Source organism: Chionomys nivalis, chromosome 4 (genome assembly GCF_950005125.1).
Source record: "Chionomys nivalis chromosome 4, mChiNiv1.1, whole genome shotgun sequence".
NCBI lineage: Eukaryota > Metazoa > Chordata > Mammalia > Rodentia > Cricetidae > Chionomys > Chionomys nivalis.
Window position 1 is genome coordinate 49537735 of NC_080089.1, and position 22483 is coordinate 49560217.

Consider the following 22483-nt stretch of genomic DNA (forward strand, 5'->3'; position numbering starts at 1 on the left):
TCTGTGTTAGTTATTTTACCACTGCTGCAAAACAAACAACAGAACAACTAAAGGGAAAAGGTTTCCTTCGGTCCACAGCTTCAGGGGATCAGCAGGCCATAGTGGGAAGGCATGGTGGATCAGTGGTGAGATGGGGAGCATAGGTGAAGGCTGCTCACATTGCAGTGGACCAGGAAGCAGAGAGAGGGCATGAGAGAACCAGAGACTTCAAAGGCTGGTCTCTTGTGCCTGTGAGGCCTCACCCCCAAAAGTTTCCTCAGCCTCCCAAAATAGTGTCACAAGTTGGGAACAGCATTCAAAATATGAGCCCACAGGGGTTTTAGTTTTGGGTGAGACCCATTGTTTTCTCTCTGTACTTGATTCTCAGACCCTGTGGTTGTGCCATCAGACGGGTACAAACGTGCCGTGGAACCCATAAGGCATCTGCACAGATACCTCCGCTCGCCCCAGTTCTGCCATGTTCTTGGCATCCAAGACAAGGAGAAAGTTGCTTTCACTCTGGAAAAAGAAATGGAACACTGAAAGTTGCCTCTTCGTCTGAAAGCCCATCTCTGCTGGCTAGGACCTTGCTAAGGGAGGGAGTACCTCTCGCTCATGTTCATACCTGTTCCTGACACCTATGCCTCATCTAGCCACCCACTGTATTTGTCCAGTTGCCAGACTGGACAGAAACACCTATGCCTCACCTAGCCACCCACTAAATGTTTGCCCAGTTGCTGCACTGGACAGAAACACTGTGACTAAAGAAGTTCACACCCTAAAGTAAAGAAGCAAAGTTGTTTGTGCCAATTTTCTTCACAAGACAGCTTTGAGACTAACAATATTTTTGCTTGGCCCTTTCTAATATTGCAAAATATGCGGAAATTCTTTTTCTCAAGTTAGAAACGCTTCCATTTTGTGTTACTTAGGAGCTGTACAAAGGTCAGCATTAAAACTCAGTCTGAGATTTGTGCTGACCTAATTACTGGAGAGTTAAGCACATGGAATAAGCCCATAGCAGACATTACTAATTGATGACAGCACTTTTTTTTTTTTAACTAAACCACTAAAGGGCTCAGAATTCCATACCCAGGTACCACTAATAATTGATCAAAACTGGTGCTTCAGGAAAACAATTTGCTATAAGATTGCCTGGACAAGTAGCATTATTGAGTTGCTAGCCAGAGCTTATAATACTGGAATCTTTTAGGTCAGTTTACTGAAACTAGAAACATAGATGTTGGTATGAGCATCAGGCCATAAACACTGGTTTTACCACTGTAAGACCAGATGCAGGTCGCTTGCAACAAAGTGATAAGTTTCACATGAATAAAATGGTATCCCACAATTTTTAATAATCATCATAATATATATGAAAGTACTCTGTCTATAACAAATACCTCTGAAGACATCATGTTGTTATGAGTTTGCAAATGTGACTTGAAGCCATATTAAATCATGGACTATGATTTTGAAAGTGGGGGAAATGTACACAGTAAAAGGGGAAGAGGACAGAGAAGCTGCCATAAGGCATCACAATAGACTATGGGCTGCACCACTCCACACCGCGCTCCATGCCCTCCTGCTGTGTTGCTATGATCAGTGACAGGCAAACAAACGTACCAGGTTGGGAGTGATCACCACAGAAAGAACAACCCCAGCATCCTCCTCATCAGCTCCTGGTGCCGGAACAAAAACGGGCTCTGAGGGATAAAAGCCATCTTCTCTCCAAACCTGCAAGTCCCACCAACACACAGAAAAGGCATGTGATGAAAGGTGAGGGGTGACTGGGGGGCGTTCTACAGCGTTGGTCACTCACAGCATAAGCTGGGTTGTCAACAGGATGCTCCAACAGCGATCACAAACCTAGGCTTACTGCATTAAATGTAGGTAAGAGAAGCCTCTGCTGCCTCTAGATCACCATCTAATATGATTTCCCATCAACCTGAAATATAAGGGTCACTACAACCTTCACCTCATAAATCCTCCAGAAAATGACATCAATTTTGCCATATTTCCCAAGCTTTGGCTTTCCTTTAGATTTCTCACAGGAAACCAACTCCCTGCTTAAGTGATTCAGTATTCTCAAACCTAGGAAAACAGCCGAACTGTTTAATATTAAAGAATCCAAAGTAAACTGGGCAACAGAGGCAGATTAGCAGTAAGAACACTGGCCCTTCTTTCAGAGGACCCGGGTTCAATCCCCAGCACCCACACAACAGCTCACAATTTCCTGTAATCACAGCTCCAGTGGATCAGATGTCCTCCAACCTCCACAGGCTCCTGCACGCATGCAGTACATGTAATACACTCAGCTACAAACACATACACATAAAATAAACAGATATTAAAATTTTTAAGAAAACTAATACATCTAAGGAACTACTTTAAACAAAACAGAAATAATTCAAATGGCAGAGCAGGTCTTTGAAAAAGTAAGAAAAGGGATCTTCATTACCGTTAGTGTCTTGTTCACCACGTCAACCTTAATCAGAGAATCCCCCACCAAATGCCGAAAACCACAGCCATAGAAGAAATTATACTTTTTGCCATTAAATCGGCCATAGTTGATCTGAGGAAATTCAATCCCTCCTTCCTCTACGAGGTCCTCATGGTGTAGATTCTCAGGAGAGCACCAGATCTAAGAGAGATCCCCAAAGGGTTAAAAGTGACTGCTTAATTCTCTTTATTTTCTCTTAATTCTCTTTCACTTCTTTAGAGTAAGGACACACTTCTTTGTACATTGCAAAAGGATCTGAGAACTAACGTTCTACATCATGTTTCACATTGTTCCCCTTTCCATAGTGCACGTGCATGCAGAGAACACTGTCAGGCTGTGACTACGATGTCAAATGACAACAGGATGCAAAGTGTTTCTGCATTCCGTGGGAAAAGCAGTGTCTCCAGAACGTGGGGAAGGCTGGATCAATCTCAAAAGCTCACACATTCCACAACCATTGGCAAGTTGCATATATCAGGCTCGGAGCAGAGAAGGCATGGTCAAACACGGTATCCATCCCACCCAGTTTCTGTGGCTCTTGTCCAAACAAGTTTCCATGATCTCACCCAAGCTCAGACAAATGTTATCAAACCCGCTGGGTACCAGACATTTGGAGAAGAGCCAAAGAATAAAATGATGTCACTAAAATCCACATCCTTAGACTGACATTCATGGGAAGCTTACCTCTCCATCGCCCTGTTTCACGGCACTGGCTGAAGAATAGGACAGTGGGCTGAGGTTCCTTCCCACAGGTGCATCCACACTGACATCTAAGGGCAAAACAAATCTTCTAGGGAAAGATTTTGCCATTGAACTATAGACCTGTTCAGAAGAGAGAAATAAACAGATGGGTAAATGTCATCTCTAGGATAATAACCTAGAAACTTGAATTCAGTCATTACTAGAATTATACAAATAACAATTCCAATTTATTCATTCAGCAAATATTTATTGAGTACCTGCTGTAGGTGAAGTATTGTTTCAAAACTGGGAATGCAACACTGAATTTCATGAAATTTATATTCTAGTGGTGGACTAATAATTATAAATTAAATATTAATTAGCATCAAATAAATCAATGATTATATAGTCAAAGGTTCCAGGAACTAGACAGAAACAAGAGAAGGGCCCTTTTTCATGTTTGCTGGTTCAGAGAAGAGACAGCTTAGCAAGATAGGACTGCTTAAACCCTACACATTCTTGAGCAAGGTCAATTTAGAAAACTAACCCTTAGCTGGCTCCTAGAAACTTAGTTCTTAGGCTGCTGTGTGTGATAAGAGTATTTGAAGCCTTGAATGACACGGTGTAGTTAATAAATATAGTTCGTGATGATGATATTATTTTAAAAGTACACCTGGGAGCTAAGGATGTGGCTCAAGGATATAGTCCTTGCCTAGCAGGAACAAGACCTAGGATTTATTCTTCAGTTGGGAAAAAAAAAGACTAACATCTGAGTTCCCCTGAGATTCTAGAACTTCAGGACCTGAGGTTAGTTATTCAGGATCTGTTGGCTAGATGCCTAAATGACTGATCCCCAGTAAGACCCTGAAAAGCCAGGTTTGTGAACTTCCCAGGAAGGTAACAGGTCACACATGGTGTCAGGACTAGTTCTTTATATGTGTCCTGTGCAGCTATACTAGGAAGCCTGGCTTCCTCCAGATCCTTCTTTTTGTACGCACTGTGTTGTTATGCTCAATCTTGTGAGTCCTCCTCGTGAACTGCTGATGCTATGGGCAGCCAGAGGAACTCCAAAATAGTCTGGATACTAAGACAGTGTTTAAGCAGAAGACACAAAGGAAAAATGCACAGTGTCTGTGACCATGAGCCTTAAGTATATTTTTCTCTTGGAGAACAAATTGTGCCATTTCCTTACCTACCTACCCCATGTCACCTCCATCCCACATAAAAATGATTTCACTGAGTAAAATACATGTTGTTCTTTATTTGAATTTTTTGAAACCTCTAGATATTACCCTTAAACTTTACAAAGAATTGGCCCTATAAAATTGACGTTTTAGCGAAGCAGTGGTGGCACATGCCTTTAACCCCAACACTTGGGAGGTAGAGACAGGCGGATCTCTGAGTCTGAGACCAGCCTGATCTACAGAGTAAGTTCCAGCACAGCCAGGGCTACATAGAGAAATCTTGTCTCAATAAAATAAAATTTTAAATTAAAAATAAAAGTCATCTTTTATCAACATTGCTTTCTTTTGTAAAACCTTAGCTAAACAAGAAGACAATTAAGGTTGGGTCAGGTGATGTGAACCAACCACTCCTTTGAGAAGAACTAAAAGAAGAAAAATTCAGATAAAAATTTTAAAAATAGGAGTTTGTAAGCAGTGATAAGCTAAAAAAAAATTTTAAAGGCCAGGAAGAACCATGAGATTTAGGAGGAAAAGGAAACCTGCAGATGGACCAGGTATTAGAGGCGACTCTTCCCCTCAGGACCTAATGAGATGTTCAACACTTTAATCATTTGAGAAATGTAAATAAGCAAAACCACAGATACCACTCCACACCAACTGGCATGGTTATTACTTTTAATACAAAAAAAAAAAACATTGATGCAGGACAGTGGTTCTGTAGGTAAAAGCACTTGTCACACAGCATGGGTGCTTGAGTTTGAATTCCTGGAATTCATATAAAAGCCAGGTTAGATGTTTGCTTTATATATACAATGACTCAGCTTCTACTGGGAAATGAGAGGCAGAGACAGGCAAATTCCCAGAAACTGTGATCCTCTGCCTGAGCCCACAAATTAGCTGGGATTATAAGCCTGAACCACAAGGCCCAGCTTCAACTTTTTTTTTTTCTTCTGAGACAGCTGACCTGAAACTCACTATGTAGACAATCTGGCCTGGAACTTATAGAGATCTGACTGCCTCTACTTCCAAATACTGAGATTTATAGTATCTGCCACCATATGAACTTTATAAACACTTTTTAAAAGAAGGAACCAGTATTCTTCATCATATTAATAAAAAAGGAATAAAATTCATATAGTACTCTCAATAATGAGAAAAAATATGAACTGCTACATTTATCCATGACCAAAATTCTTAGTAATATAGAAGTAGAAAAGGGAACTTTCCTAATCTAACAAAATAAATACTTTTTAAAAATTCTAAGGCTAGATGCATTGCCACATGACTGTAATACCAGAAAGACAGAGACAATAGGACCAGGGTTCAAGGCCAGTCTTGACTATACAGTGAGTCCAAGGCTAGCCTGCACTTTAGGAGACTCTGTCTCAAAAAAAGGTATCTATTGATAATTTACATTTACATGCAATCTGTGCACAAATGTTTGTAACAATTTTTGTCATATTCACCAAAATTGTAAACTAGCAAGATATTCTTCAATAGGTGATAGATGGTCAGCTAGCATACACAAGACACTATTGCTCAATAATAAAATAAATATAAAACTATCAACACACAAAAAATATGGAGGAACCACAAATGCGTACAACTAAAAAGAAAAGAGGGAAGGGAGGGAGGGAGGGAGGGAGGGAGGGAGGGAGGGAGGGAGGGAGGGAGGGAGGGAGGGAGGGAGGGAGGGAGGGAGGAAGAAGTGAGTCAGCCTAAACTGGGCAGGGTGCTGCACAGCTCTAATCCCATCATTCCAGAGGGTGAGGAAAGAAGATGATGCATGCTCAAGGCCAGCCTAGACTACAGACATTGTGAAACAGACAGAACTATAGAGACCACAGATTATTTAACACAAAGGGTGAGCCCTAAGATCTGTGGAGTTTAGTTAGTAAGAACAGATCAGTACTGACTCACCAAATATAACAAATGTTTCACAACAATGGAAGATGTTAATAATATTGGGTTGGTGAAATGATGGTTCAAATCATAAAATGGAGTCAGGCAATAATGGTACTCATCTTTAATCTCAGCACTTAGGAGGCAGAGGCAGGTGGATCTGAGTTGGTGGCCAGCCTGGTCTACACAGGGAGTTCCAGGACAGCCAGGGGTACACAGAGAACCCTGTTCAAAACAACAACAACAACAAAAAAAAAGCAAAAACAACAACAACAATAACAAAGGGTAAAATGGTTTTCTGCCTAAGTTTTACATCCTGGGTTTAATCCTAGAGCCCACAGTGAGAGAACCAATTCCTGACAGTTGTCTCTTACTTTCACTACCTTTACTCGTGCGCTGTGTCACCCACGTGCTCGCTCTGTCTCTCTCTCTGTCTCTGTCTCTCTCTCTGTCTCTGTCTCTCTCTGTCTCTCTCTCTGTCTCTGTCTCTCTCTCTCTCTCTCTCTCTCTCACACACACACACCAAACAGATGCATACATACAATAACAATAAACAATCCAAAATTTACAATATTGATATTAGAGAAACTAGGGAAGAGGAATACATGGGGGAAACACTCCATGATTTCAGTTTGTTTTTTTTTTCTTTAAACTTAAATCTGGTCTATAACAATCCATTAATTAATATAGAACAAGCAACTCCCTAAAAATAAAATGTTAATGCATGGTATGGTGATACATACCTTTAATCCCAGCACTCAGAAGACAGAGGAGTTCATATGTTTACCTGATTGAGCCCTTCCCCTGCTTTCCTGAGATTCTGTAGTTGGTAAACTTCCAGGCTTCTCCCATCATCCTGACAGCACAGATCAATCACAATACAGCCGTGGTCCTCAAAGGCATTGATTTGATGAAAGGTAACAAAAGGTTTGCTATAATACACTCCTGGGAGAGTCTGCAGGGCAGGCAAACAATTTAGGAAGACACTCAGTTCTCCTTCCTTTCCCTTCCCTTCCCCTCCTTTCTGTTCTCTTTCAGGAATAAATCTACAAAGCTCATAGGAGGATATCCACCACCCACTTACATGCCATGGTCAGTAGGTACAAAGGAAGAAACATCAGCACACAAAGGCAAATGATTTAAGCATTGCTTGCTTAAGTCATCTTATTTCATGCTTATCAGTGAACTGAGGCCGTTTGACACAACCAATCCATCGTTGTGATTAATTTTAAAAGCCCTCCTGAAATGTGTGGTCTAATGTTTTACAGGATAAATAGATAGATCCTGGACTCTAATTACATGATTAATGGAAAGTACTGTTACTTTGGATGTTTATTATAAATTAAGTGACTAATTGAAAAATCCACTCATTATTCAAATAATTTTGTAATGAAATCAGGGAAAATTAAATTTAGGATGCTATCATCTTAGAGATGAACAAAGACAAGTACAATGGCGCTATTACTAATGGGGACATAAGAAGATACTCCATCAATATGCTGGACTTCAGTGGGGTTATGATACTGGCACACCAACAAGTCCCAGAAGCAGCTACTTAAGCTTCAAAGTGTCATTGCAGAAGTGACAGGAGTGTTGCATTAACTGCACCCCTGCACTATCATGGCCCAAGAAAACCTGTGAGGAGCGCTCCCTGTACCCTTTCAGTGCAATCCTTTGGAGGGATAAAAACATTCCCCACAGATTTCCAACACACGACATCCACTGTGATGGCTAATTAGTGGCCAATCCAACCAGAAAAAGAAAGTAATACCCTTAATTAGAAATATCTTTAAAAAATAATGTATGATGGTGAAAAGTCAGCCCTGTGGAAATCAACCTCAAGGGCGGATTTTCATTACAAGCATGCTCAAATACTCAACCTGTCCAGTGTGTTTATCCACCACATGAAACCGTGTGTTATACTGGGGCTCCCAGCTTATCCCATCAGCAAAGGCCTTCCCCCGGATTTTAGAAGAGACCATTTTCCATAGCTTCATCTTTAGAGGCTGTTCAATGAAGATGATAAAGTTTTCTGTCATTCCTAAAAGGTTCCAGGAAACAATGGAATGTTACTTGGCAAGATAAGAATGACTGAGATGTGGCAGTCCACTGCTGACCTAAGTAAACACCATCCAAAAATACCTCGTTGTTTCCCGGCTCAACTGGACACATTTCCTGTTTCTACATAGAAAAGAGAACTGTTAAAAAGACTTAGGTTAATGCCCTCAGTCGGGCTTTTTTTCTATTTTAAATTGTTCTGGTTTAAGGAGAACAGAAAGCAGAACAGTGTTAAAGTGTTGTCTATGCTCAGTGTATTACTCCTTAGTCCTTTTCCTGTGCACACTAGATATAGAGATATTTTGGCTACTACAATTTACAATACATAAAGTAAATGTTCTGAATAAAGGCTGAAACATCTCAAAACTTAACAAAACACTATTTTTAAAGGTTGAAACACACTCTTTACAAAATATAAGGTTCTCCCTACACACACACATGAAATAGTCAAGACCTTTTTCATGTTTGACTCTTTTTAAGATTTTGATATTGACTAAAATTATTAATTATCAATTTATGTTTCTAGTAACTACTTACATTAAGCAGATATGTCTCTTCAAGCAATCTGCAGGCTAGCATAAGGAGTACATGACTAAACAGAATAACTTAACTGGTATTGCAATCTTTTTTTTTTTTTTTTTTTTGGTTTTTCGAGACAGGGTTTCTCTGTGGTTGTGGAGCCTGTCCTGGAACTAGCTCTTGTAGACCAGGCTGGTCTCGAACTCACAGAGATCCGCCTGCCTCTGCCTCCCGAGTGCTGGGATTAAAGGCGTGCGCCACCACCGCCCGGCCTGGTATTGCAATCTTGATCTCATTATCGCAGTACTCTGATTATCAGATGGTACTTGTCAAAAATAATCCTTCTGATACAGCAACATTAACTCAGAGCCCAGGGCAACTAGGCTTCTCCACAGACTCACCAAAGCTGTGGTAGTAGGAAGGCTTCATGGTCTCCGCGGAAGCAATAGAACACAGCACTTGTGCTCCATGAATCGTCTCCCCAGGCTCTGTCTTCCCCGACGGAACCCGAATAATATTATAGCAAGAACCTGGACCACAAAAGTTTCTCCCTTTACCATTTTTATATACATTCTAGAATGAAAGATAACCTGTGCCCTTGAGAGAGTTTGGCATTTAATGAGCATGCTAGAAATAGCTACTGATGGATTAACTAATAGCACACATTTATGTAGCTACTCAGTGAATGAATAAATATTTAGGTGATACTGAACTATCTGCCTGGTATTATAATTTGCAGTGTAGGACATGATGAACTTGCATAACACAGAATTTCACAATCTCCATTGTTCTAAAGGAACAAAATAACCAACACATTTTTCTTGATTCATTTATTCTGCAGCCATTTACTGGTCACCAATCATATTGCAAACACTGTCCTAAGAATTCTAAACACTATATTTCAAACTCTTGTATGCAGCAGTACACAGAAGAGATAAAATCTATTCATGTCTAAAACTCAAATTGTAATAAAACATACAAGCAAAAACGCAATGCATCCGATGGTGATATGAATTGCAATGTAAAAATAGCTAGGAATGGGGCTGAAGTGATTGTGAATAGGTGGGCATTCCTGTTTGCTATTTTAAATATGGTAGTCTGGGAAGGCTTCCCTAAGCTGATGCCATTCAAGTAAAGGCCTGGAGCAGGTGAGTAATAGGTACACATTACTGTAGATGTCCAGGGTGGAGAGAGATAGCTAGGTTTTGAGCGACCACTTCATATATAGGAAGCATCATGTTTTAAACAGTGACAAAAGGGACAGACAAGAATAGTGATAAATTAATATGAAGAACATAGTTTTAAGTATTAAAAACTGGGTTGATAAAATATTCTAAGAAATTCTGCTAATTTCTAAAGAGGACCTTAAAATATCTGAAAAGGCTAAAACTTGGCTATGATTTGCCCATTTATTCCTTAGTCCCTTTCCTACAACTTTTAACTCTTAAAAGTAAATAATTGCAGGCCTTTTAAAAATTACAATCAGAATTATTATGTATCTAAATATATCCCAGGTATTCAGGCTCCCTGCAACTACATATACATTAAGTTCCAGTTCAAAACCATCTCACTGAACCAGATAATCAAATGAGAAAACAGATGCAGGTTTGGTATTACTTGGGACTAGAATATAAAAGGCATCCCAGGGCTTGCAATTGGATCCAGTTCACTGAATTTAAACAGTCACTGAACTACAGGGCACTGAAGGCATCTTGAAGGCATTATGCAAGACAGGTAGGTATCTAATACGATGAGCAACGTGAAAGAGAGATGCCCTGCCCAGCACCTTGATTCTGATTCTGACAGTCTCCAGGAGTTTCTATAAACAGGAAGTTGAGGCAGAGTAACAAGCATGGGCAGTCATGATTGGTGCCTGAGTTTCTCAGTGAGATCCAGAGACTATTTGCATCAAGATGCCCTGGGATCCATAGTAAAGGTGCAGATTCTTGGCCTCTTTTCAGTTCTTCTGAACCAGAATCCCTAAAGATGGATGCTCTATCCCGATAGCAAGCATTCTAGATGACTCTTGGATGCATTAGGTTGAGACTGATGATCTGGTTGCTATTTTAAGATATATAACTAAGAATGATATCTTCCAAATAACAAATAAGTTTAAAAATAAACTACATAGTTAACAAAGTTAATAAGAAGTGGATTTTTTAAATGATTAAAAAGTGATGGATGGAACAAAACAAACAAAAATATACCCATGTCAGCTTTAATATCTATAAAACCCAGTGGTCTTGTTAGGATAACGTTCCCAATTTAGCAGGTTTAGGTGATATAGAGACTAACTAAATTCTGGTCTTTGAGGGAAAGACAAAGGTAACTGTATGGTTCCCCAGTGAATCCAATGTATAGCTAGATTTGAAACAGTCACCAAAGGCTGGCAAGAATTCAGTAAATAAAAGCACTTGCCACCAAGTCTGATGACCTGAGTTCCATCCCCAGGTCACACATGGTAAAAGGCAAGAATTGACTCCCACAGGTCGTCCTCTAGTCTCCACGTGTTATACACTCATTAGAAGGAGATCTACTGTTCCCTATAACAGTTTTAAAGAATCAATATATGAGAACAAAGAAAACAGGCTGCATGAAAGAGTATTCGGGACATCCTTTCTGTACCTAAGCCAATAAAACTAAAACTTCATCCATCTTCATATGCACTCCTATGTGTAGATGTAGACCTAAACAGCAGCAATCCACAAAGCCTACAATTCACCAAAGGTATACCACAACCATAACACAGGTTATATTAACTATAGACAATAGTCGGGTAGATAGTCACAAATATCTAATACTCTAAACTAACACACTCTTGTTCAGAGAACATGTTCTCAAAAACAGGAACACCAGCTTGCCATCCCTGAGAGAGTGGGTGTATAATTTTAAAGGTCTTAAGCAAGTGGAGGGAGAAATGGTGACTGGGTGGAGGCTGGATGTTAAATAATATCAATATAGCCTTCTGGACTCAGTGACTAATAAAACGGGATGACTCATAGCAAGCCTTTGTGTTTAAAGTCAGGCCTTGTTTCAGGTCTGGCTTTAGAAACATGGAAATGACTTAAACATCCTCGGAGTTCACTGGCCTCATCTGTAAAATGGAGGTAATAACAGGGTTGTATATAGATTAAAGAAAAAAAGCACAAAGAAATATGCTTATCCCTAGCCCATCTTAGGCACTCAATAAACATTAGCTGTAATTATTAGGTATTGGAATATTCTGGAACAGATTGGTAGCAGGTTTGGAAGTAGACAGACGATTAGCATATGGTGTACAGAGTTGTGAATGCCTTGACCTTGACTTTCTTTGTTAATTATGCTTTGTGATAGACAGTAGACCCTCCCTACATCCCTTTTCTATAGCATTTTACATTTCTTGCTTTTACAATATAGTATGTCTTTAAAGTTTATATTCAAGAGAGATGTGCCTTTGATGCTTATAACACCCAAAATCATAATGGAACATAAAGATGTAAGTTACACTGAAAAAGACATATAGGAAATCAGCTGCTAACCATAGATACAAAAGGACCACAGAACACATGCTTAATGAAAATCATGTATTTTAACCTCAGTAATGCCTCTTTGGAACCTTTCAGGTGATATTTCCTGTTTATATTTTAAGCATAATGGAGCTCTGGGGAATAGTTTACTTTTAATTATATCTAAAAATACTTCCATCCTCACTTTACCTCTTGGCCCATAGGTGTTCCCCATATTGTATGCTGTTCCATCTGAGTCATAATGAGGGTGTGCAGTCGCTCCATTCACAGCAATAAATTTGCTCCAGTCCACCTGCAGGTTTAAGACCATTTAAGAATTGTAAGTGATTCACAATAGATCTTTATTAACATAAATTACCATAGAAGTATGCCACCTATGTTGAAAGTATGATGTGAGAAACCTCTGAGAAATCAAAACTTTATTTTTCCTGCTTAAAAAAAAAAACAAATGGAAAACAAAACAATAAAAAACAGCAGTACCACATCCGCCAACAAAAACATCTGTACAGATTTATCTAATATCACGGCAAAGTTCAAAATAAGCATAACAAGTATAATCAAAAATAAAATTAAAATTTTAGTCTGAGGTGGTGGAACACACCTATAATCCCAACACTTGGGAGACTGAGACAGGAGAATCACAAGTTCAAAGTCAGCTTAAGGTGCATGGTGAGTTCTTGGCCAACCTGAGCTCCAGAGCAAGACATGGCATCAACAACCAAGTTGTCCTGAAATGTAATAATTAATGTGCCAAGGCAATATGGGTCAATACACCCTCTAGCCTGATAGTTACTGGGTCTAGGAAGAACATGAGCCTGTCAGGGCTATTTCCTTATACCTTGGCCTTGTGATGCTAAAACTAAGGTAGGAGTTTGGGATTCTCTTTAAGGAAAACCAATCCTACAAGCATTATATTCCTGCCAGAGGGTGATGGCAGCCTAAATTAACAAATGTTAATGTTTTGTTTCTGTGGGGATGGGCCTCTAATTTCTTGCTTAGCTATCTAGATTCTAGAAGGTACTCTGAATAAAAAGAAAATTGGGATCTATTTTACTCATTTGGGGCCTACACATTACCTTTTCTGTCCTTTCCAGAGTTTCAATGTCCACTTTATTCATAAAATTGGTCTCGGTGCTCAAGTAGTAATCACCCTTGTACTGTACGAAGTTGACATTGGTGTTGTCAGTCATGACTGAAATCAGGTAGCAGAAATTAACCACATGCTCTGAGGAAGAAATCTTCAGTGCCCTCTCTCTTTCACTCACACACACACACACACACTCACATACTCACACTCATACACTCACAATGTATTTTTCAAGGACTGAAGAGATGTCTCAAAATTTAAGAGCAAATATTGCTCTTCCAGAAGACTTGAATTCTCTTCCTAGCACCCACATAGGCAGCTCACAACCATCTGTAACTCCAGTTCCAGGACATTCAACAACTTCTTCTGGTCTCCACGGACACCCACAATCACAGACACATGCATATAAATAATAATGTACTTTTAAAATGTATATTTTCAAGATTTCTATGTGTATAGATACTAATTTAAATGATGATCACTGTCGTTTTAAGGGCTCCTTACCAGGTGGCTCAAACCTGGACATGAAACGCTCAAAGATATTCTTGCACGGGTCAGGAAGAGCCAGTGTGCCAAATTCCGAGACCACGATTCTATCTCCAGCACTGTTGGCCTTGTATGCATCACTCTGTAGAAACTTGCTCCTGTATGTCACTGTGCCCTTCTCCATTCTGAATTGGTGAAGCAAAGCCATTCCATCAAACCAATGATTGTATCTGCAAATGGGAGGTGACAATAGAAACTAACTTAGGAATAAGGGAAGCATGGGGTCGAAATGATATTTCTCTCATCCAAATATAAAGATAAGCAAGAACGTGGGTCCCCAGAACGAACCAAAAACTCAGAGAATCTGAAATTAAGAAATGACAGTGTTCTGAATTCCCTGGGCTACAACAGAAAAGAGCAATTTATATTCTCCTGGCCCTAATTCTTAACCCCTGTCAAAAAGCTCATTTTCCACTGGGCTGAAGGAAAAACCTACAGGTGAATCCTAAGATAATTCTGTGCATGCCAGGTGGTGGCAGTGCATACCTTTAATCCCAACACTCAGGAGGCAAAGGCAGGCAGATCTCTGTGAGTTCAAGGCCAGCCTGGTCTACAAGAGCTAGTTCCAGGGCAGACTCCAAAGCTACAGGGAAACCCTGTCTTGAAAAACCAAAGAAAAAAAATAATAATTTTGCTCTTTTCCCTATGACTAGGAGGAGAGAGAAAAACTGGCATTTTCCAAATCAGAACAGATTCCTAAAAAGAAACATTCATCCTCACATCTTAAATGCATTCAATTTTCTGTTTATTATAGTTTTTTCAATTTTATTTTTTGCATAATCATTTTGACCTTATAATTACACTAGAAATTACCTATTAAAGTGATGGAGCAGGTTTAGCAAGATGATGCAGAGGGTAAAAGTGCTTGCTACCAAGCCTGATGACCTGAATTCAATCCCCAGCACCCAGAGGATGGAAGGAGAGAACAGACTCCTGCATGCTGTCCTCTGACCTCCACATATATGCCATGGTACATGTAAAAAATAAAAATTAAAACATGGAACATCAAAAACCTGTAAGCAGAAAAAAATGTAGCCCTGTTCTGAAAAAAATTTTATCACAGCCAGTGTAATGATATATATATCTGTGATCTCAACACTGGAGAGGTAGATACAGGGACTAGAAGTTTGAAGTCACCCTGATCTAAAACCCTGTCTCAATAAATAAATAAATAAATAAATAAATAAATAAAAGAGCTATTATGTGATCTTTTCTTTCCTGTGTTTGACAGAGTAAATGCTTGATGTCATCAGTATGGGCAAGGAAAGCTAACATCATTGTCTGAAAAGACAATGGTTCCTGAAATCAGGGCTGGTCTTTGTTCTCTCAGGCTCAGATCAACATTACTCTCAAGAGCAAAAAGACAGAAGAAAAAAAAAATGTATTTACTTGTTGTAGGAGGCCACTTGTTTGTTCTGGGTTGCTCAGTCCCGAAATAACCACACAGAAACCACATTATTTGCAATACTGTTTGGCCAATAGCTTAAGTGTGTTTCTGGCTAGCTGTTATATCCTAAACTAACCCATCTCCATTAATCTGTGTATCGCTACATGGCTGTGGTTTACTGGCAAAATTTTGGCATGTCTGTCTCTGGTGGCAGCTCCATGGCTTCTCCCTGACTCTGCCTCCTTTTTCCCAGCATTCAGTTTAGTTTTCCCCACCTAGGTCTGTTCTACCCTATCAGGCCAACCCAGTTTCTTTATTAACCAATAGTAGTCACAGCATACTAGGGGAATTCCACATCATCTATTGATGACTGAAAATAAACTGATTGTAGAGGTTCATGCATGTTACCCCCAAATATGCCACTTTGACACACTATTCTAAGTTTGGAACACTTTAAGATCAGCAGCTGCAGACAAGCACTATGGCTTTCTGTTTTCTTTCCAAAAGCAGAAAATAAAACTCCTTCATGAAAGATGGCCTCCCTGTATCAGAAGGAAGATAGACATCCTTGTACCTGGAGACACGAAGTTGAAGCAAAGAGAAAACAAACAGTATAAGCTGATTAAACGAGCATTCCCTTTGACAGTCACTTTCCCACAACTAGCTGCCCCAGCTCCAACCCTTCTCACATTCTCACAATTTACTACTTTTGGCCAAATTACTACCCAGGGGCTCTCTCATCTCTCTCTCTATCTCTCCGTCCCTCCCTCCCTCCCTCCCTCCCTCCCCCCCCCCCCCCCGTCTCTCTCCTCTCTCTCTCCTCTCTCTCTCCCCCTCTCCCCCCCCTCTCACTCTCGCTCTCGCTCTAGCTCTTTCCTTGTTTGTAACAGGGTCTGACTACATAACCCAGGCAGGCCTTGAACTTGCTATGCAGATGAAGCTAACTTCAAACTTGTGATCTCCCTGCCCCAGCCTCCCAAGTACTAGAACACAGACCTGCACCATGCTCAACAGCTCTTCATTTTCTTACAGGGGTTCCCAAGTACATACAAACACTAGCAAACAGAGGTTATATGACTCCCTCCCCATTATTAACCTTCTCAATTGCTGATTTAATTCCTGGGACTAGTGAAGACCAAAAGAAGATGAGGAAAAATTTTGCCTCTTCTGTAATACATACCATATTATTATCTAGCACTAAAAAAGGAAGAAAACCCTATCATATGTCACAGCATAGATGAAGCTTGAGGATCATTAAGTTAAAGAAAATAGACTAGTCATAAAAGTACAGACACTATATAATCTATTTATATACAACCTTAGTCCACTGCTACCATGAGTGATGTTTTTTCCACCAGCATGGGTCTATAGCCTGTTGCCTTGCATTTTACTGTTTTGTTTAGTGTTATTATTTATTTTGGTTTTATGATTTACTAACCTACCGTTTGAAAGGAGAGGGTTTACTTCTTCTCTTAGGCTTTGGTCCCTAAATCAATACCTTTAATCTAACTGTGTTACTTACATATGGTTTGATGCTGAGTTTCACATAGTAGTGGAAACACTGAGCATCTTTCCTGGGTATGGGGGTAAAAAACACTTGCAGGGCTAAACACAGAGAAACACTGTCTCAAAAAAAAAAAAAAAAAAAAAAAAAAAAAAAAAAAAAAAAAAAAAACCACATGTAGCAGTTCCCAATTTAGCTATTTTTACATAAAAATACAGGCATGAAGAAAGAGAGAAGGTATATTCACGTTATGAAATCATGTTAAGAAACTATCTGTTAAGTCTGATTTTCCTGGAACATTTTATGAGACATGAATAATGAATTTCAACAAAAAGTCTCAGCACCTATGAAGATAATTTTATAACTATTTTTCTTGGGTAAATTTCCTATTGATGAGCCAACCTTGCTTTCTTAGACTTCATTACACCTGGTCTTTGTGATTTTATTTGTAATGTGATGTTAGGTTCTGTTAATAAATAATTTATTAATGTCAAATTACTAAATGTGTGTGTGTGTGTGTGTGTGTGTGTGTGTGTGTGTGTGTAGTTTTTTGAGACAGGGTTTCTCTGTAGTTTTGGAGCATCCTGGAACTAGCTCTTGTAGACCAGGCTGGCCTTGAACTAGCAGAGATCCACCTGCCTCTGCCTCCTGAGTGCTGGGCGTGAACCACCACCACCTGGACCCTTGTGCCTTTTAAAAACAAAAAGAAAGAAAGAAAATGTATTTTATAAGTATATTTAGCTGCCTAAAAGTCAATCTGCTTAAAATTTCTATTTCTATCCATTCTAGTAATTCATATTTCCTAGAAAATTATTCAAGATTTTCAAATGCATTTGCACTGAGACCCACAAAATCTCTTAGGAGTTTTTTTTTTTTTTCTGTTTGAATGGTTACTTCTTTGTTCTCTCTCATTCATGTCTATTTGTGCTTTCCCACTTCCTTTACACTCTGTTATTTATTGCTTTGTGTACTTTGATTTTTCTCCACTTTCAATCTCTACCTCAGCCTCCATCCTCCTCTCCACCCACCAGCAATCTGACCTCTAAAGTACCTCCCTGAAGGCCTCTTGTGCAGTGGGGTGGGGCACTCTACTGCATTTCATGCATACTATCCACTGACTACAAAGCTCAGCAAATTATAATGCCTGCAAGTATGAAATATATATCCTGAAATTATCCTGGGAATGTCTCATTCTCTTGGTGCTTGGCCTCTTTTCAAAAACAGATGGAGAAGAATGATGGACTGTGACAGCCAGGCACATGCTCTGGTGTAACTGACAGAAAAGCAGAGTGGTAGCTGGCAGAGCAAGGAAAGAAAGGAAGAAATTCTTTGGTAGAACACTCATTTCTGTAAACTAAAATGAGTTCTGTGGATGGATGTAATGATAGTGGCACGACAGGATGAACGAACTCAGTGCTATTGAACTGCACCTTTGTAAGTAGTTAAGATAGTAAGCTTATGTTTTACATATCTATTGCTCAATTTTTAAAAGGTAATAAGCTCTGAAATATCAAGTCACTAAAGATAATGATCATCTCTACTTTATAACAACATAAAGCCATTATAGTGTGAATTTTTAAGTGTGTATGTATGTCTATAAATAAATACATATGCCAGAGAATGTGTGTGGAGGTCAAAAGACAACTTGCTGAAGCTGGCTCTCTCCTTTGACGTGTGGGCTGGCCTTGACACATCATGCTTGTTAGCAAATACCTTTACTCACTGGGCTAACTTGCTGGTATGATAGCATAAATTTTTTAAAAAGCAGAACAAGAGAAATTTCTACTGGTGATTGCAATTCTTTTCTTATTGATTTTTGATTGATTTTTTGTTTTATGTATATTAGTGTTTTGTTTGCATGTATATATGTGTACCACATGCATGCCTGGTGCTCAGTGAGGTCAGAAGAGGGCTTCAGATGTCCTGGAACTAAGTTACAGATGGTTGTATGTTACCATATGGTTCTGGGACTCAAACACAGATCCTCTGCAAATGCAACTCAAAATCACTGAGACATCTCTCCAGGTCCCCAGATGACTGCCATTTTTAAAAAGGTAAGTCTATGGAAACAGTGGAGAAGGCTGACAGGGAGTAACATAAAATTGTTAAAGAAGATGTGTCAGGGAATACATGCTCATCCCTGCCTCCACCCAAGGAACTTTGCTGTAGTTCAAATTTTTCATACAAAAAATTTTCAACATTTAAAAATGTTACAAAGCAGATTACTTCCTAGCCATAGACACATCTGCCTATTATTTTATATCCCTCCGACACACAAAGAAATGATATCCTAAAGACTTATTGGGTTTTTACCCAATGTATCTACCTATTGAGTGCTAGCTAGCAAGATTTGAGATATTGGGAACATTTAGATAAATTAGGAAGCATTCTGCCCTCATGGATCTTACATCCTAGCCAAGGAACACTGCTAACATACACAAACAAAAACAAACAAGGTGAGAGAGATGGCTCAGTGGTTAATAATAGCTCTTGTTGCTCTTACAGAGGACATGGATTCAATTTCCGGCACCCACAAGGTGACTCACAATCACCCATAACTCCAGTTTCTGGGGATCTAATACCCTCTTCTGATCTCTGCAGGCACCAGGCATTTATATGATACATATACTTACAAAGTAGGCAAAACACTCATACAAATAAAATAAATGATAAATAAGCCATTTTTAAAAACAAACCAACAGCTGGGCAGTGGTGGCAAGTGTCCTTAATCCCAGCACTTGGGAGGCAGAGACAGGTGGATCTCTGTGAGTTCAAGGCCAGCCTGGTCTATAGAGTGAGTTCTAGGACGGGTTACAGAGAAACCCTGTCTCAAAACAAAACAAAACAAAAAACCTAAAACCTAAAAATAAACAAACAAAAACAACAGAAAAAAAACAAGCCAATAGAGTAAATGGACACTCACTATGAAAGTGCTACGTATAAACTGGTAATACAGTCAGTCTTGGTGTTCTTAAAATGGAAGTCACAGGGGGCATTAAAGGAAGTGAGATTTGAGTTGACATCAGAAGGACAAAAATCAGGACTAAGAGATGAAGGAAGACATGTAAGAGAGCATCAATGCCAAGATATTAAGCAAAAATATGTGGAACTGAAAGAGGCCATTGTGTCTGGGAAGTTCAGGGTGGCAGAGAAAGAGGCAGGAGGTATAGGCCATGCCCTTCCTTCAGGCCTTGGGGTTTCTCAGAGATCCTTTTATTGCTCCCTTGTGAACTTCAAATTCACAATTCATGCTGCACATGAGGGAGCAAAATGATTTAAAAACAAACAAACAAGCAAACAAAAAACAAACTTTTTTTTTATAGGCAACAATTTCCCTATCTCTAGTGAAAGACCAGAACTGCAGCGATCCCCACAGAGAAGAAATTGCTGAATTCATGTTCCATAGAACCAAACTACACCATGAAGCCCACATTGTTCTCCAAAATCTAGGCTTACTTATCCTTTCCAAACTCGAACTTCCCAGGTCCAACCCGAAGGAGACTGCCATTGAGCCACTCAGGAATGTGTCCTCGGACTTGAGCGGAAATGGTGTCCAGTGTCTCCTCCACCGTGCTCAGCAGTGGAGCAATGCACAACAGACTCTTTTGTTGTCTCGACATGGTGTTTGGTGAGTATTTCCCACGTGCTTCTTCGAAACTGTGAAAGAGGAGTGAAAAGCACACACATGTGCACACATGCACACGTGCACACACACGTATTGTTACAGGATCTTTTGTTAACATGTTTATTCTCTTACAGACACAAGCACACACACACATTGTTACAGGACTTCCTGCTAACATAAAACCCCTCCAGGCAATTCTATGGAATGAGAGCTTGAGGGAAATATGAACCTAAACCATTCTCCAAATTCTTCTCGCCTTTCCTTTTCCTTTTTTCTTTTTAATCTTCTTTATTGAATCTTTGGGAATTTCACATCATACACCCTAATTCTAGTCTCCTTGCAGTCTCCCCATATCCTCCCCTCACCCCTACAGTGTCTCCCAAAAGAAATTTTTTTAAAAGTCAAACCAAAACATGAAGTGTTAACATAATACCTTAATTACTACTATTCTCATTTCTCATAGTTGAACAATTCTTTTCCTTTTCTAGATTAACTCCCCATGTTATTAACCCCAGATGTACTAATGGCAATTTAATTGTTAGAGAGAAAATGGTGGTCATTCAATATTACCATAGTTATATTGATAATGGTACCTTAGGTAAGTCAGAATGTAATCCCAAAGATTTCACTTTGATCTCTATGTATTTATCAAGATTTGGATTTAATTTCTTCTATTTTAATTATATATATATATGAAAAGAAAACAAGAATATTTGGCTGTTGAGGTGGCACACTACTATAATACCAGCACTTAAAAAGTAAAGAGGGAAGAGCATCTGGACTACCAAGTAAGATACTGTCTCAGAAGGGTGGGTGGAGAGCAGGGGGAAGTGGGAGGACCAGAAGGCAGGTCAATCAGCAAGTTGCTTACTGTGCAATCATGGGACTTGAGTTCCTACACTCAGATAAAGAGTGACAATAACATTGGGTGCAGCAGCAAGCTTTGCTACCCTAGCACTGGTACAGTGAAGAGTCTATGGTTTGCTGGCCAGCCGGTTCAGCCCAGTTAGTTATCAGCTACAGGGGCAGAGAGAGATAGTATCTCAAAAAATAAAGGTGGAGCCGGGCAGTGGTGGCGCACGCCTTTAATCCCAGCACTCTGGAGGCAGAGGCAGGCGGATCTCTGGGAGTTCGAGGCCAGCCTGGTCTACAAGAGCTAGTTCCAGGACAGGAACCAAAAGCTACGGAGAAACCCTGTCTCAAAAAATTCAAAAAAAATAAATAAAATAAAGGTGGAAAGAAACTGAGGAAGACAGGTGCTATCAACCTCCAGCCTCTACCTGTAGACACACATGCAAACACACACATAACAAAGAAAGTAAAGAAAATTCTACCTGTTTGTAGGGTCCACGGGTCTACCCCTCCTCCCAGGGTTCATCTTGAGGACAGTTTCTGGCCAGACATCTTGTTGCAGTTTCCAGCTAAGCAACCTGTTTGTTCCTGTGCTCCCTCTGCCCCCCTGGTGGTTAGCTGTTGTAGGAGCAGGCCGCGACCCACCGCCCAGCTAGCTTAACCCCCAAAATAACCACACAGAAATTGTATTAATTAAATTACTGCCTGGCCCATTATATCTAGCCTCTTCTTGGCCAACTCTCACATCCTGATCTAACCCATTTCTACCAATCTGTGTAACACCACGTGACTATGACTTACCAGCAAGATTCTAACCTATGTCCGTCTCAGGCAGGAGATTCATGGCATCTGCCACTCTGCCCTTCTTCCCAGCATTCTGTTCTGTCTACTCCGCCTATCTAAGTTCTGTCCTATCAAAAGGCCAAGGCAGTTTCTTTATTCAACCAATGAAAGCAACACATAGGCAGAAGAACCTCCTACATCAGTTAGCTATAGGGCAATTGTTTACTCCACCTTGGGCGTGGTAATTTCCCACCTGCCTGGGGGGACTTCCATTGTGCAATAGCTAGGTATATAAGGTTTTTTCCTAAACTTGAATAAATGGCACTTGGCTTATCTCCTCTTGAATGACCCAGGTCTAGAGTGTGTGTTG

General features: G+C 39.8%; 1 protein-coding gene across 1 annotated transcript in view; it reads right to left on the reverse strand.

Annotated features, from left to right (window-relative positions):
* Positions 1-22483, reverse strand: part of Bco2 (beta-carotene oxygenase 2) — a 25661-nt gene continuing 3178 nt past the window's right edge. The window contains exons 2-12 of the mRNA XM_057767094.1: positions 20310-20510; positions 13921-14132; positions 13406-13521; positions 12519-12621; positions 9225-9353; positions 8127-8287; positions 7034-7201; positions 3164-3301; positions 2438-2620; positions 1603-1713; positions 1-498 (exon numbers count right to left, since the gene is read on the reverse strand). Of these exons, the coding sequence (XP_057623077.1) occupies positions 385-498; positions 1603-1713; positions 2438-2620; positions 3164-3301; positions 7034-7201; positions 8127-8287; positions 9225-9353; positions 12519-12621; positions 13406-13521; positions 13921-14132; positions 20310-20473 (1599 nt within the window). The 5' untranslated portion in view covers positions 20474-20510 and the 3' untranslated portion in view covers positions 1-384. The remainder of the gene's footprint in view (positions 499-1602; positions 1714-2437; positions 2621-3163; positions 3302-7033; positions 7202-8126; positions 8288-9224; positions 9354-12518; positions 12622-13405; positions 13522-13920; positions 14133-20309; positions 20511-22483) is intronic.